This window comes from Notamacropus eugenii, chromosome 3 (genome assembly GCF_028372415.1).
Source record: "Notamacropus eugenii isolate mMacEug1 chromosome 3, mMacEug1.pri_v2, whole genome shotgun sequence".
Classification (NCBI taxonomy): Eukaryota; Metazoa; Chordata; class Mammalia; order Diprotodontia; family Macropodidae; genus Notamacropus; species Notamacropus eugenii.
This window is the reverse complement of record NC_092874.1, coordinates 389,884,284-389,900,544: the sequence shown is the minus strand read 5'-3', so window position 1 is coordinate 389,900,544 and position 16,261 is coordinate 389,884,284. Positions and strand designations below refer to the sequence as shown.

Below are 16,261 nucleotides of genomic sequence, written 5' to 3'. Positions count from 1 at the left end.
TATATTTTTAAACTTGACCAGCCCCCTTAAATTTTCACAAGAATTGAAAATAAAAAAAGGATTAGTGGATTTATCCCTCAGCCTTTCCTAAAGGAGCAAGCAGTTTCAATTAAAGTAACAACTTGCTGTTTTGTACACACCAGGTGGCTCTTTGTTCCGTTTCTACCTTCATTAGATTTTTCACCCATGTGGCGACTCACCACTTTGCTGTTTATGATTGTAGTAGTGTTTTTGGTGTGTTTTTACCCAGAAGGGAATTTGATTTAACAGTCTAACTGGTTTAACAGTCTGAGACATAAATAAGGTGATGACTTGTGAAGTAAAATACTCTTTGTAAGTGATTTTAAGTTTTAAAAAAAATTTTGATTTTTAGCAGAGAAGAAACAACTTTCTTGCAATTTAAGCTATTACGTGGTTTGTGCTTTCGTGAAAGCTCTTGCTATCTAGTCAGTTACTATAGTGCTAATTAAAAATAGAAACTGATTTCAGCCTTCTTTGATTCTCAAAAGAGTTGCAGTCAAATAATGTTTGAAGGTCTCTTAAACTGTACAGTTTGAAAAGTGAATGCAAAGTGTTCTGAGTATTCTTAAGAGGTTCATTTCTGAAAAGTACTGTCTTGGAGCTTACATACAGGATTCAGCATCTTTTTGTGAATATGGTTTTTGAGAGGGAAATATAGGGTAAATACCTAAAGCAAACCACAGAAAGGAAGTATTCTGGGGTTTGCAGCTTTGAGAAATCTGTGTTTTAATAGAGTTACTACCGTTAAAGCTAGATGAGTCATGTGTTCCAAGAGAGCATGGACAGTGACATTGTAGCTTATCACTTGAAGCATGTTTTAGGCAGGTTTCTTTAGGATGCATTTTCATTTTCTAACACTTTTTAAAAGTCCATTATTTTTTTCTTTACCTATTACAGTATGATTTGAAATCTTGAACATGGATTTTTCACGTCTCCACATGTACACTCCTCCTCAGAGTGTGCCAGAGAACACTGGCTACACATATGGACTCAGGTGAGTGTGTGGTGTGTGTGTGTGTGTGTGTGTGTGTGTGTGTGTGTGTGTGTGTGTGTGTGTGTGTGTAAGTGGTTTGGGTTTTTGATTAGGAATACTTAGTTATCCATATTACTGTAATTGTATAATGTATATCAAGGTTTTCTTTCTTTTTTAAAATCTATATAAACACTACCATGGAAAATTAGTTTACTAAACTGATTTGGAAATTTTTTTGCATTTATTTTGAAAACTCCATAAATTTTTGAGCCAACAGATTTCCAGTGACTCAGTGATTACTCATTACAAATGAAATGCTATTCTAAGACTCCACCCAAAGTGACTTGTCTTAATATAAAGAAAAATCTTTGTATGAGAGGATTGTCGGTTTCCCCTTATCTGTAAAATTTGGGTATTTGATTAGATAGCCTCCTTGGGCCTTTCCAGTTTTATATCTATAATCCTCTAATAATTAATTTTATTAGAGTATTCAAAATCTTAGAAAAATTGTTTTTCTTCCCTTTGTTGTAGTCACATGATATAAAAAATAACCACATAAAAGCTATATCAATTGAAGAGACTAATCATTTTAGCAGAAGGATAGGTTGCAGGAACCCAACTTTTTAAAATAAACTATCCACATTCTATGTTTTAGTGTATTATCATTTAAATCATTCTATACTAAAAACTCAGTGCATAGAGGTCTGGCCTGTGAGTCAGGAAGACCTGAGTACAGGTTCTGCCTCTGATGTACTTGACTCTTTGGCCCTCCCTGTTTCCCCTAGCAACTTTCCATTACTCTGAGTTGCTTAGGAGTTGCCCATCTTCATCAGTTAGAGAAGGGAGTCAACCCTTTTTTGTGTCATGAACTCCTTTAGCAGCTTGACAAAACCTGTGGACCCCTTCCCAAAATAATGTTTTTCAGTGCATAAAATATATAGGATTACAAAGGAAACCAGTTATTTTCAAATATTTATAAAAATTCTTTAAAAAAAAAAAAGTTCATTGATCCCTGAGTTGGAGAAGCACTGGCACTTGCAGTTACTATACATCAGTGAAATCATAAGTCTGGTCCTCCCCAAGTGCTAAAATTGGTAAGTTAAAAAAAGATTTTTTTTTTTAATCTGAGATTGTGGATCATAGACTTTTAGAAAGGTCAAGAAGGACCTTAAAATTAGATTTTTTAACTTATTCATTTTATGAATAAGAAAATTGATGCATATCTATCTAGGTTAAGTGATAATTGCCAAGCTAATGATGAATCTGGAATCAGAACTCATACCTCTTAACTTCCAAACTAGTCAAATATTTGTTCTACTGTATCTCTTTCCAGTAGAATGTCGAATTTTTTGTACTCAGAATGTGCTTGGTTTCAGGAGGAAATATGGGAAGATACCTTTCTGGACTGATGAGAACTTGATTTTTTAGAAATGTTTTGGTTGAATTCAAGAGCAGTATGTTTATATTTATGTTCACAAAGAGCGTTTTCATTACAGGTTCTTGTAAAACATGACTCTCTAAAGTATAAAGAGATTTAATCTTTACAAAAAACTTTGGAAGGCATTTTAGAAGGATTTTGTTTGAGAATTTAGAAGAGTATACTATCTTAAGTTCAATTCTCTTCGTTATTTTTTATCTGATTCATAATTCTGATTGACATCACATTTTCCATGGCAACAAATTTTGTTTACATAAACAGAATTATAGTTTTCCATGGTGGAATGAACAGATTAACTCTACTAAACTCCGGTTTTTCTTTTCCATGCTATGAACCATAACTAAAGGTTAGTCTTCATATGTTATATGTATTTATTAGTTCTGAAGAAATTCTTTTCAGAATTATTTTTAAAACTTTGTGATCAGGGCTATGTTAGGAAAGCATCATTGGTGTTTCATGGTTGCCTAAAAGTTGAACATTGATGTTTTTGTAAATTTAACATCCCTCTTTCCTTCTGGTATAGTTGTAAGTAGATTTGGGGCTTGTCCAGTTGCATATGAAGTTGAAAGGTAAAAGATGATACCCTGAGAACTTGAGAGAGCCTAAGAATGTTGGACTACTGCTATTATCAAAGAATTCCTATTGTATGTTTAAGTTTGTGTGTCTCCTCAGTCCTTGTCTATGTGCTCCCTTTAAAAATTGGATGTATTCCTAAAAAGTCTTGTTAATTTAATTTTTGTAAAAGTCAATCAACTCATTTTAAATATTGTAGGGTAATGAATCCTTTTGTAAAGCAGATGAAGAAGCATTCCTCTGAGTTTTTTTGTAGGGTAATGTGAGTTATAGATCTGATTTGGTGTTAAAATAGATATATCTATAGGTTATGTTGTTGTAGCAAAATCTCTGTGTAAAAAAATTTTTACAAGCTATATCTATTGCCTATTTATATCAAGTAGTAGCCAATAAAACAAAATATTTTGGTTAGATCTTGAGAGTTGTGCCAGCATTTGACCTACGCTTTTATTTGAACCGCACAGTTTATTTTACCCGCATGCATTTTTTAGTTGCTTTCTCATGGATTTGAGGTTAAATCTAGTTAGAGAGAGTTTCATTTATATGTTGGTCACTTAGTTTGTCATTTGGCAAGTAGTCGACCATAGTTACTGAATGCTCCCTGCAGTTCCCATCAGCTCGTAAAGTTGCATTTATTGGATGGAACAGTTATTTGAATAGTTTTGTGTGGTTCTGGTTTTAGATTCTGGGGAAAATATTTTAGCATTTTTTACTTAATGTATATCTAAAAACCAGGAAGTAGAAATTTCGTTAAAAAATTAAACACTCTTCATGAAGATAATAGTCCAAAATTAAAATGTTTTACTCTATTTTAGGACTAGATTAGGCCTTTACTATTTGAGTCTTATTCTAGCTAATGTTCCTTATCTTTTATATTGTTTGCTAAATAAATATGAATATACTTTCATGGCATCCTTCCCTCCTCATTCAGAATTAGGACATTTTGATTGCTCTGTTTTGCTTTTTCATCCCAAGTCATTTCATAGAGACCCAGGTAGTTCCCTTTTTAGAGTGTGCTGTGTTCTGAAGGCTTGTGCGTTTCTTAGAACTCTGAATCTATTTTCCTGTGGAAAGTGTTGTGTTATACATGGATGATCATTGCTGCACTGCCCAAGTGCTGCTTCATTTCTGTAACCTCTCGAATATTTTGACACTGAGAATCTATGATGCTAAGTCTTGCACTGAGGCTAAGAAGACCAGTGCTGAAGATGATGTGTATGTATGCCTGTAGGACATAGCTATGAAATAATTTTGTTTAAAACGTACATCTGCCACTCTGTCAAACATTTGGGTGTTAAATTCCTTTTTGGGATAAAATGTCTTTATTAGACTGCTTTGATTAATGTTAGATAACATTAACATTAGTATTGTTTGTCATATCCTGCTCAAAGAAATCTGGTTATTTTGGATTGCGTTTAGGATCATAGATTTAGAAAAGTCTGTTTCAACACCCTTATTTTATCAGTGAGGTAACTGAAACCCAAAGAAGTTAAATCTCGCTCAGGGTTATATACATAGCAAGGGGGAAAGGCAGGATTTGAACCTGGTTCCTCTGACTCTAAATCGAACATTTTTTTCACCACATCATGCAAAGTATTCTGTTTTGTGGTGTAAGCTCTTTTAAACTAAGCCTATGTACTAAATATATATTTCAGCATGCAAATTTGAAAATATTTTGTTACCTTGTTGGTTTGTGTCAGTACTTTTTCCTAATGCCTTAGATTTAAATACTTAGGTGTTTAAGATACCTCTTGTTAACCCATGAAGAAATATGTTGTTTGTTTTTGAAACGTAGAAGTAGTTAGAAGATGTCAAGAATTGTGCTGTCCTTTTCTATGTTCCAAGTCACCTTGATCTTAAAGTAAGCTTTTTATTAGAATAATTATAATTGTCTTTAATGATTAGTAGTTCAAAAAAAAAGGTTTGGCCAAACATACTGGATAATATGTCTGTTCCAGTAAGTCTTTTTAAGCTTTAAATCAAATGACATTCAGACTTGATAACTTTGTGATGAGTTTGTTTCCATTGTAGTTCAAGCTATTCTTCGGATGCCCTGGATTTTGAGGCTGAACATAAACTGGATCCTGTGTTTGATTTTCCAAGACTGTCACGTCGACGCTTGCATTCAGTCTCTACAGCATACACCAGTGATGACGGTCAGATGGAAGACACTCACTCCTACACTAGAAATACTTCTCACAAAGACAAGATTTCAAGGTAAGCAGTTTTTGATTTTTAGAAATTATTCACTATTCAAAATCACATGTATTTGTATCTTGTGTAAAACTTTGTCTTAATAAATTTCACATGTTAAGTATTAATATTATATTACAAATTTTTGATATGATAGAAATGTTCAGGTAACCACTTCTAGAATTTATAACATTATTGCCCTTCTACAGAATTAAGCATTGATATTTTGTTCAGTTGAAGTCTTATTCAGTTATATTTCAGAGGGTTTAAGAGACAGCTGCCACCCAATAAAGTAGCTACAGTTCCAGATATAGTACTAATAGTCATGGTTTAGAAAGTTTTATTCATTCAGTGTAATGAGAATTGAACTTCAGCTGTCTGACCAAATGTCATGGAAAGCGAAAAGGGCTCATGCCAAAACAAATATGTTACAGCTCAGCTCTGTAATAATATTAGTGATTAAAATAGATTTTATTAAGTCTATATGTGCATTCATTACAAGATTTACATGGTAGATTAAGGTCTATGAATGCTTAGTAATTCTCATATATATTCAATTTATGGCCTTTCCCTGTTTCATATCACCACTGTACTGAAAAGTATGGGATGATTTTTATGCTTTGGAGAAGAATTAAGGTAGCAGCTTTAACCTTTTCAAATCTGAATTATGGTCTATCATCACAGATATTCAGTAACAAAGGTGATAAAAGGGAAGAGAAAAAAATGAGTGGCATTTGTAGGAGAACAGACTCAAAAGGGCCAGCACTAATGTTTTGTATTGAATTGTTCTTTTATGAATTATGAGAGGAAATCATACAAAATTTCTTTACATTCTGATCAAGTTATAAATTGTTATTTTATGATCTTATTATGTATGCTTTCCCTAGTTGATCCGTTATGTAAATACATATATGTAAATTACACATATATAATATGCATTTACATATAATAATATATAATATAATATAACATGTATATATATAAACATAAATCTTATTATATATGCTTCCCCTAGTTGATTTGTAGAAAGAGCATATGCTTTCTAAATATTAAACCTTTAAGTTAATTAAACATGTATACTAAATGCTTTAATAAAAATAGCCTAGTAGAAAAAGCTGACAGTTCCATCTTTTCTGGAAGGATGGGAGGATTATGGGGAGCAGTAGGTAGGGGAAATCAGGGCCTGTGATTTTATATGTATAGGAAGCTTCTGGTATGGAAACTCTCTTCATTGATATAAATCAGCAGCTCTGGCATTTTTCTTATATAAGGTTGAATTTTGATAAACGCTTGTCTTTGAAATCATTTTTGTAGTAGATGAAGAACATAAATGCAAAAATCCATATTCCAGATGTTCAACCTGTCCTTGATTCACTAGCCTAAACACCAATATTGCTTGTCCTTGAGAAATAATGTGAAGTTTCTCGGTTGGTATTGGTGAAGTACAAAAAATATATTGTATAAATTTATAAAAAGTTAATCACTTAAATGATTTAAAATATTAGTTACTTAATCTTGAATTTATGATCGCTTTGCATCATGATTAAGTTTATCATTAAAGTCTAATTGTTTTGTATTTGTCAGAGAAAATTTGCAGATTTGTTTCCTTGTTTTGAATAGGACATCAAAACATCATAGAAACACAAACAAACAGTCTTTGGCTGTAAATCATACAGCAAGAAAAGCTGCTTCCAACTCCTCCTCCCATCTCAGCCAGAGTACCTTTGATAGCCATGCTAGTGATGCGTCGTTAAGATCCTCTGTCCTGGATGAGTCCTTAATTCGTAAGCAGACCAAAGTTGTCCATTTCTGGGGTGAGTTAATGTGTGTAACTTTTGTATGCATGTAAGTTTTATGTAATATTTTCCTATTGCCTTTGGAATAAATTATGTGACGTGTGTTTGTGTATTTTAAACGTGTGTCTTGTTCGTTCATAAGAAGCTCAGACTATGTCATCTACATTTCAGTCATTTTTTTGGAGGATCCCTAGGAAGTAAATAGGTCACATATCAACCACTCTTTCCATTTCATAGCTAGAGAACTGTGTGGTTGTCCTTTGTTTTCTTTGTTATTGAAGAGGACCAAAATGACATTACTAGAGTCAAATTTCAGCGTGTCTAACTGTGGCTGATCAGACCAATACGAGTTTGGAATGCTCTATCACAGGTTGGGCACAAATAGTCCATGTGAACATTTGGGGTGAATTCTCTAAATTTGTGTGTCCTGCATTTCCTTTGAGCTGTTTCAATTCTGGTTTGCTCATAGAACGTGGCACCTTCTCTGATGTGGATATGTCATGCTTAGTGGTCCTGTGCCAGGGTCTTCCAAGTCACACAGTCAACTCAAGAGTTCTTTTTTGTTTTTTTTTTCAGGTTACATTTAATTTGTTTATTCTTATTTTTAAAATTTATTTATTTTTAGTTTTCAGCATTCTCTTTCACAAGACTTTGAGTTCCAAATTTTCTCCCCATCTCTTCCCTCTGCCAGTGCCAAGAGAGAGTGCATTCTGATTACCCCTTCCCCCAATCTACCCTCCCTTCTATCACATCCCTTCTGTTATCCCCTTCCTCTCCATTTTCTTGTAGGGCAAGATAGATTTCTATACCCATTGCCTGTATGTCTTATGTTGTATGTAAAAACAGTTTTTAACATTCGTTTTTAAAACTTTGAGTTCCAACTTCTCTCCCTTCCTCCCTTCCTCATTGAGAAGGCAAGTAAAAGTCAACTGCAAGTCATGTCATCATCTTGATGTCATGATCCTCTTTAAAAATGAAGGACAAAAACACAACAGTTTGATATAGGTTATACATGTGTAGTCATGCAAAACACTTCCATAACAGTCATGTTGTGAAAGACTATATTTCCCTCCATCCTATCCTGCCCCCCATTTATTCTGTTCTCTCTTTTGACCTTGTCCCTCCTCCAAAGTGTTTACTTTTAATTACCCCCTTCTCCCATTTGCCCTCCATTCTGTCATTCTCCCCACTCATCCCCTTTCCCCCTACTTTCCTGTAGTGTAAGGTCAATTTTCATATCAAATTGAATGAGGATGTTATTCCCTTCTTAAGCCAAGTGCGATGAGAGTAAGGTTCACTCTTTCTCTCTCACCTACCCTTTCTTCCCCTCCACTGAAAAAGCTTTTTCTTGCTTCTGTTATGTGAGATAATTTACCCATTCTATTTCTCTCTACTTCTCCCAATATATTCCTCTCTCACCCCTTAATTTTACTTTTTAGATATCATTCCTTCATATTCAACTCTGTCTATGTGGGATTATATCCCTTTGTCTATATCTATATAATCCCTCCAAGTACCCTAATACTGAGAAAAGTCTCAGGTATTCCAAGTAAATATTATCTTTCCACATAGGAATGTAAACAGTTCAACTTTAGAAAGTCTTTTATGATTTGGCTTTCCTGTTTACCTTTTCATGCTTCTCTTGATTCTTGTGTTTGAAAGTCAGATTTTCTCTTCAGTTCTGGTGTTTTCATCAAGAGTGCTTGAAAGTCCTCTATATGATTGAATGACCATTTTTTCCCCTGAAGTGTTATACTCAGTTTTGCTGGGTAGGTGATTCTTGGTTTTAATCCCAGTTCTTTGACTTCTGGAATGTCCTGTTCCAAGCCCTTCAGTCCCTTAATGTAGAAGCTGCCCGATCCTGTGTTATCCTGATTGTATTTCTACAATACTTGAATTGTTTCTTTCTAGCTGCTTGCAATATTTTCTCCTTGACCTGGGAACTCTGAAATTTGGCTATAATATTCTTAGGAGTTTCTTTTTTCGGGTCTGTTTCAAGAGGTGATCGGTGGATTTCTTCATGAAGGATGATGTCTAGGCTCTTTTTTTGATCATGGCTTTCAGGTAGTCCCATAATTTTTAGATTATCTCTCCTGGATCTATTTTCCAGGTCAGTTGTTTTTCCAATGAGATAGTTCACATTCTTGTATTTTTTCATTCTTTTGGTTTTGTTTTGTAATTTCTTGGTTTCTCATAAAGTCATTAGCTTCCGTCTGTTCCACTCTCATTTTTAAAGAACTATTTTCTTCAGTGAGCTTTTGAACCTCCTTTTCCATTTGTCTAATTCTGCTTTTTAAAGCATTCTTTTCCTCTTTTTCCAGTTGAGTTAGCCTATTTTTAAAGGTGTTATTTTCTTCAGCATTTTTTATGGTTCTCCTTTAGCAAGCTGTTGACTCACTTTTCAAGCTCTTCTGTGGCCTGAGACCATTGCATATTTATTTTGGAGGTACTGGATGCAGAAGCCTTGACTTCCTCTGATGGTATGCATTGTTCTTCCTCATCCGAAAGGATGGAAGGAAATACCTGTTCACCAAGAAAGTAGCCTTCTATGGTCTTATTTTTTTTTTCCCCTTTTTTGGGCATTTTCCCAGCCAGTTACTTGACTTCTGAATCCTTTGTCAAGGGGAGGGTCTTAATGGTCCTCCTCCCCCAGGACCATGCTCAGGGCTGAGACTCAGATCAGCTGCTCAATTCCCCCAGCGGCTTTAAGTGGAGTGCTTCACAAATGGACGCTGCAGCTGCTGCCACCACTGCTGCTGCCACTGCCTGAGGCCAGTGCTAGGGGGGACCCTGCTCCCCTCTCGCCCAGTTGGGAAACCCCTCTCACTGACCTTTGAAGCTTTCTTTGGTACTTGTGGGTTGAGGGATCTGAGGGATTTGCTGGGAATTTTGCCCTGGAGGCCTGTTCTGGTTCTATTCCTCCCAGTGCTATGTGACCAGGGCTGGGCTCTGTGCCCCTTGTGATAGACCTTTCCTGTCAGCCTTCCAGGTTACCTTTGGCTGGAAGTCTCTTTCACTCTGTTGTTCTATGGCTTCTGTTGCTCTAGAATTTGTTGAGAGTTATTTTTTACAGGTATTTTATGGGCTGTGGAGGAAGAGCTAGAGTATGTGCATATTTCTACTCTGCCATCTTGGCTCTGCCCCCTCTAGGCTCTTTTTTTGGTCATGGCTTTCAGGTAATTCAGTAACTTTTAAATTCTCTCTCCTGTATCTATTTTTCAGGTCAGTTGTTTTACCAGTGGGATATTTGACATTGTCTGCTATTTTTGGTTTTGTTTTATAATTTCTTGGCTTTTCATAAAGTCATTAGCTTCCATTTTGCTCAATTCTAATTTTTAAGGAATTATTTTCTTTAGTGAGCTTTTGTATCTCCTTTTCCATTTGACCATTTTTACCTTTTAAGACATTCTTCTCCTCATTGCCTTTTTGGATCTCTTGCCATTTGACTTAGTCTACTTTTTAAGGTGCTATTTTCTTCAGCATTTTTTTGAGTCCCCTTTAGCAAGCAGTTGACTTGTTTTTCATGATTTTCTTGCATCACTCTCATTTCTCTTTCCAATTTTTCCTCTATTTCTCTTAATTTTCAAAATCCTTTTTGAGCTCTTCCATGGCCTGAGACCAAGTCTTATTTTTCTTGGAGGCTTTGGATGTAGGAGTTTTAATTTTGTTGTCTCCTTCTGATTGTATGATTTGATCTTCCTTGTCACCAAAGTAAGATCTATAGTCTGATTTTTTTTTCCTGTTTTTGCTCATATCTCTAGCTTAGTTACTTGACTTCTGAGCTTTTTGTCAAGGTAGTTTTCAGCTTCCAGTCAGGGTGGGAGTGTCAGCATCTTTATCCCCCCACAGTCTGTGGGCATAGAGCTCCAGAGGCAGCTACTGCCCCTGAGGCCAGACCACTCTACTATCTCAGACAGGTCCAACAGGTTTTTTCACTGACCTTCCAATTTGTCCTTGGTGTTTTGGGGTTGTGAAGTCTGGAAACCACCACAGGTACCAGTGATTCAGTCCCCTGAGGCTTGCTCACGTCCCTTCTATGATGGCACATCCCACACTAGACTGTGCTTTGCTTCCATTGTGGTACGATAGCCACTTCCTGTCTACCTTCTAGCCTGTCTTAGGCTAGAAATTTACTTCACTCCATCATTCTGTGAGTTCTGCAGCGACAGAATTGGTTTAGAGTCATTTTTTACAGGTATATGATTGGGCTTGGGGGGAGAGCTCTAGCAAGTCCCAGCTTTTCCTCATCCACCTTGGCTCTGCCCCCTAAATTCAAAAGTTCTTTAGAGGGACCTTGAAAGTGTCTCTGTATCACTTCTTCTGGACCAGTATGTGAATGCTTGCCCTGTGTGAGTTATCCATAAAATAGTCTTTTTGGCAAGCATACATTTTGCATTTGAACAATGTGGCCATCAGAGTTGCACTCTCTGAAGTAGAGTTTGAATGCTTGGCAGTTTGGTTTGAGGAAGGACCCCAGTGTCTGGTACCTTATCCTGCCAGGTGATCTTCAAAATCTTCCTAAGACAATTCAAATGGAAGCAATTCAGTTTCCTGGCATCTGAAGTACCAAAAGTTTTAATGATTTGCTTATGGAGGAGAAGACCCTTATTTGAATACCCTTTAGTCTTCCACTTTGCTCTGCTTAATTTCCCATGAGGTTTGGAATATTTGTTTTTGTTTTTATCTGGACAATTAAAGTAATATAATTGGGTGTCATAACTAGATCTGTTTTTTAAGTGTGGTGTCATGGGAATCACCTGTGAGCAGTCTTGGCACAAAAAAAATCAAACTAGTTAATATAGTGATACACTAGAAAGCTTTGAAATTATTATATGAAATAAAAAAAATTAAAGCTTAGGGATTTTTATTTTAAAATTCCTGAGCCATTGGAAAGCAGTTGTATTGTGTAGGTAACATAAGTATGCCCTGGAGATGATTTCTGATTTAACCCTCTGGGCTTAAGTGTCTAGTTTTGTGATTTGCCCTCTTTTTTTTTAGAAAAGTGATATCATAGAGACTACCTAAGTAGGATAAGATGATAAGTAAATTTTATATATACCATCCAACAGATTGAGATTTTCTAGGAATTGTGATTTCAGGCTTGTTAAGCTACTAGTTTCTACTATTACTGTAATGGCAGAATAGTTAGTGTTATGATAAAAAAACAATTTTCTTTATACTCGTCTTATCTCACTTTTAACCTCCAAATTTCTTTGGCAAATGGAAGAAGAATAAATAGAATGAGATAATAACCACAAATGTCTCAAGGTTCTGTCCTGGTTCCTTTTCTCTTTGTATACTACTTCATTTGCTGATCTTACCAGCTTTTAATTACCATCTCTCTGCTGATGATTCTCAGATCTGCTTCTCCTGCCTCAGTTTCTCTATTGACCTTCATTCTTGCATCTCCATCCAGAAGACATCTTAAACAAATCATGTCTAAAACAGTTCATTTTCTTTCCCCCGCTTGTGCCTTCCTGTGTTACTGTATAGGGCAGCACCATCCTCCTGGTCTCTCAGGCTCACAACCTAGGAGTTAATCCTAGACCCTTCACTGTCCTTCACAGCCTCCTCCCTCCACCCTCCCACCTCCATCCAAGCTATTGCCAATGCCCATCAGTCTCATCTCTGCAATATCTCTGTTCCCTTCGCTCCTCTGATATTGCCTCTAGTCTAGTGCAAGCCCTCTAGTGTGTCACTTCAATCTTTGACTATTAGCAGTAGCCTGCTGATGGGTCTACCGACCTCAAGTCTCTCCCCATGCCAATCTATCCTCTCCATTCAGCCACCAAAATGATTTTCCTAAGTGCAGGTCTGATCGTGCCACCCTCCTAATCGGTAAACTCTTGTGGCTCCCCATCACCTGCAGAATCAAATACAGAATACTCTGACTCGGCATTCAAGTCCTTTCCTACTTTTCCAGTCTTCTTATATCATATTCCTTGATTCAGTGACTCTGGCCTCCTGACTGTTCCATAAACAAAATATTCCATCTCTTGGCTCCAGACATTTTCTCTTTCTGTCTCTTATGCCTGTCTCTCTCCTCAGCTCCACCTACTGACTTTCCTGCCATCCTTTAAATCTCCACTAAAATCTCATCTTTTACAGTAAACCTTTCCCAACCAACCCCTCTTCATTCTTCCTTCAGGTAGTTTTTTTCTCTTTATCCTCCTGTATGTGGTTTACTTTGAATGTTTGCATGTTTTTTTCCCCCATTAGAGCATAAGTTTCTTGAGGGTAGGAACTATCTTTTGCTTCTTTATTTATTCTCAGCATTTTAAATGCTTAACAAATTTTTATCAGTTTAGATAATTTCTCATAGAACTAGGTGTGGGAATCTGAATATCCTTAGTGTTTATTAGCAGCACATTTTTGGACCATTTAAAGATTTTAGATTTTAAAATATTAATTATCTTATTTAGCAAGAGTTGATGCCCCTTTGACTTCGCTAGTTTTTTTGTTTGTTTTTTGTTTTTTTGCTGTCCTGGTTGGAGTTCAGGGAAATTGACTAGATCCTTTCAGGTTTCCTTCTAAGCCAAATTCGTCATTTCAGTTAAATAGTATAGTTGTAAGTTTTAATCTAGTGCATGCTAGGTAGTACAGTGGATTGGGCCTGGAGTCAGGAAGACTGGCGTTAAAATCTAGCTTTAGAAAGTTCCTAGCTGTGTGACCCTAAGCAGGTCACTTAACTCTGCCTCAGTTTCCTCATTTGTGAAATGAGCTGGAGAAGGAAATGGCAAACCACTGCAGCGTCTTTTCCAAGAAAACCCCAAATGGGGTCAGGAAGAGTTGGACATGAATGGAATTGACTGAACAAGAGCAAGAAGTTTTAAAATCTGATTTGTAAATATAAGAAATGAGACTTTTATTAAGAATTTCAAAAGTTTTCCTCTCAGGTGGTGGTAAATTTTTTTTTCTATCTGTAGTAATAGGTGGGTAGAACATCTTATTTTATAAGGGAATTGTTTACATTAAATGTTTTTATTTTATGAGATAATGTGTTAAAGTGCTTTTCAAACCTTAAAGACCTACATAAGTGTTGGTTATTATTGTCATTTCAGCTTTCTTCAGAAATTTCTTATCTTTCTGTGACTTTCAGTGCTGGATCCTTTCTCTTATACTGCGATTTGAAAGATTTGAATAAGTTTCCAAAATATTATATGCTAATTTTGGCAAGAGTTGGTATTCTTGTTTCACTGTGCTGTTTGTTCTGGCAGCAAAAGTGGTTACCAGGCAACAGAAGCAGCATGTGCTACTAATTAATGTAGCTTTCCCCAGTAGTCACATGGAGGAAGCAGGAAGAGATATGATTTTGTTTCTTATTTCCTTATACTTCTTCCCATATCTCTGACAGATGACCATGCTTATTGTAAATGTTTTCTCTTCAGTGTAAATTGTTTTCACATACATATATGTCTCACCAAAGTTGACTGTAATAAAAGATAGTAATTGCAAGTATGTAGCTGCAAGTATTTCTATTTTGAGAACTTCAGAAAAATTGGGAAGTGGAAACTATAAATGCTGTTTAATATGATGCAATATAATTCTAATTTTTTAACTATTTTTATTTCTTATTTTAGTTTGTGTTGTTTTCAATGGTAAGAATGTGTTTTGTTTTGGTTTTAGGTCTTGATGATGATGGTGATCTTAAAGGTAATTAGTCCATTGTCCTTTCTTTCTCCAAAATACATTTATTTGTTAAGATAATTCATAGCAAAATAAACAATTTTAATCTGTTTTTAAAAAAAATTTAGGTGGGACTAAAACTAAAAATTTCCAGGGAAATGGTGACCTAGCAACTGAAGAAGTAGACACAACCTTGAACAATGGTTATATATGCAACGATTGCAGTATGCTTTCTGAACGAAAGGACGTACTCACAGCCTACTCTACTTCCCATGTGCCATCTTCAAGAGTTTATTTTAGGGATGGGAGTCAAAAACGTAAGTCTAGTTTTTTGAAGCAAAGTATTAGGATAATAGCTTTACGAAAACCTTTGGTTCTACAGAATGATGTGTGTTTATTCAAACCATTTCTGCTATGGAGTTTTGAGCTATTTGTGCTTTAAAAAACTAAGCAATGAAATAACTGGTATGCTTGCAATTGGATAGTATTTTTTCTAGAGAATATTTATTACTCATTAACATTACAGCATAACATTTTGGATATTTCATTGAGCAAACATTCTTTCCAGTTTTTTTAAAAGTATAATAGATTTTTTAAAAAGTTTTTAATATACTTTCAAACTGCTCTTATTAAAATAAATTAGACATTATGCCATTATTTCTTGCTTAGTGCCCCATATGTGCAACATCTGAATTATCTGATATAAGGGAACTTTACATAATGACAAACATTATGTTTGACAGTTAAAAAATGTTTTCTGTAGTAAAAAATTACATGAAAATTGTGGTAGGAAAAGGAGGCAGAAATGTTACTGCTGAATCAAGCCCTTTATTCTGACAGGTCTATAATTATTTCTGTGGAGGAGCAAGAGAAAAGTTTTGGTGGGGCAGGTGGAAAGATGGGGATATTTACTGAATTCAGATCATGGAGAGACCTGATTTTATATTTGTGATGACTGCTTTTGTTATAGGAAAAGCAACTCCGTTAATTGCCAAAGTTAATATTAGTGTTACAGCCTGATTTACCTGGACTTGAATTCAAATTGAGAGGTACTCCAGAAACATCCCCACAGAATGGAGTATAAATCTAGGGACTTTTACTACTGGCAGATCCATAAGGAAGTTCCCAGAAAATCCCACCTGTGCATACTTTGAGAACCTCTTTCTGCCAGCTTAGCGTATTTGAAAGTCAGTACCCTTCGTTTTCCTAGGCAGTGACTGTAGTCATTTCTTCTACAGGATAATTAGATTGTAAAGCCACATAACACAGAGTGGGTTCTGTTGGATTGCCAGATTGGCTAAGACGGAGAGGTTGCCCTTGGCCCTTCAGGTGGAATAAGAGATAATTTGGTAAAACCTGTTACCATTGAGAGTCCCTACCGTGACTATCACTTTTGCTGTGTTCCTTTAGCCTCTGTACTCTTAAGAGTCTTTCAGGAGCTACTTGAATAATAGCTTTAGCTATTGTCAGAAAGGTTTAATTCTTAAATACTACATAGCCAGTTAAATTCAAAACATACATATTTTATATTTCTTATAAATTTAGCTTTATTTCTAGAGGTGTTTTTGGAGAGGCTGAAAATGCTTGCTTGATAAAAGTTGGAATATGTAGGGTGTACCTTTGAAAGAGTATTGTAGCATT

At 35.6% G+C, this 16,261-nt stretch overlaps 1 protein-coding gene across 13 annotated transcripts in view; it reads left to right on the top strand.

Annotated features, from left to right (window-relative positions):
- SUN1 (Sad1 and UNC84 domain containing 1) overlaps positions 1-16,261 on the top strand; it is a 76,361-nt gene that overhangs the window by 29,492 nt on the left and 30,608 nt on the right. For all 13 annotated transcript variants that reach the window (XM_072597786.1, XM_072597782.1, XM_072597784.1 and 10 more), the window contains exons 2-6: positions 919-1,015; positions 5,037-5,222; positions 6,819-7,012; positions 14,621-14,647; positions 14,749-14,937. In XM_072597786.1, coding sequence (XP_072453887.1) covers positions 939-1,015; positions 5,037-5,222; positions 6,819-7,012; positions 14,621-14,647; positions 14,749-14,937 — 673 coding nt within the window. In that variant the 5' untranslated portion in view covers positions 919-938. The remainder of the gene's footprint in view (positions 1-918; positions 1,016-5,036; positions 5,223-6,818; positions 7,013-14,620; positions 14,648-14,748; positions 14,938-16,261) is intronic.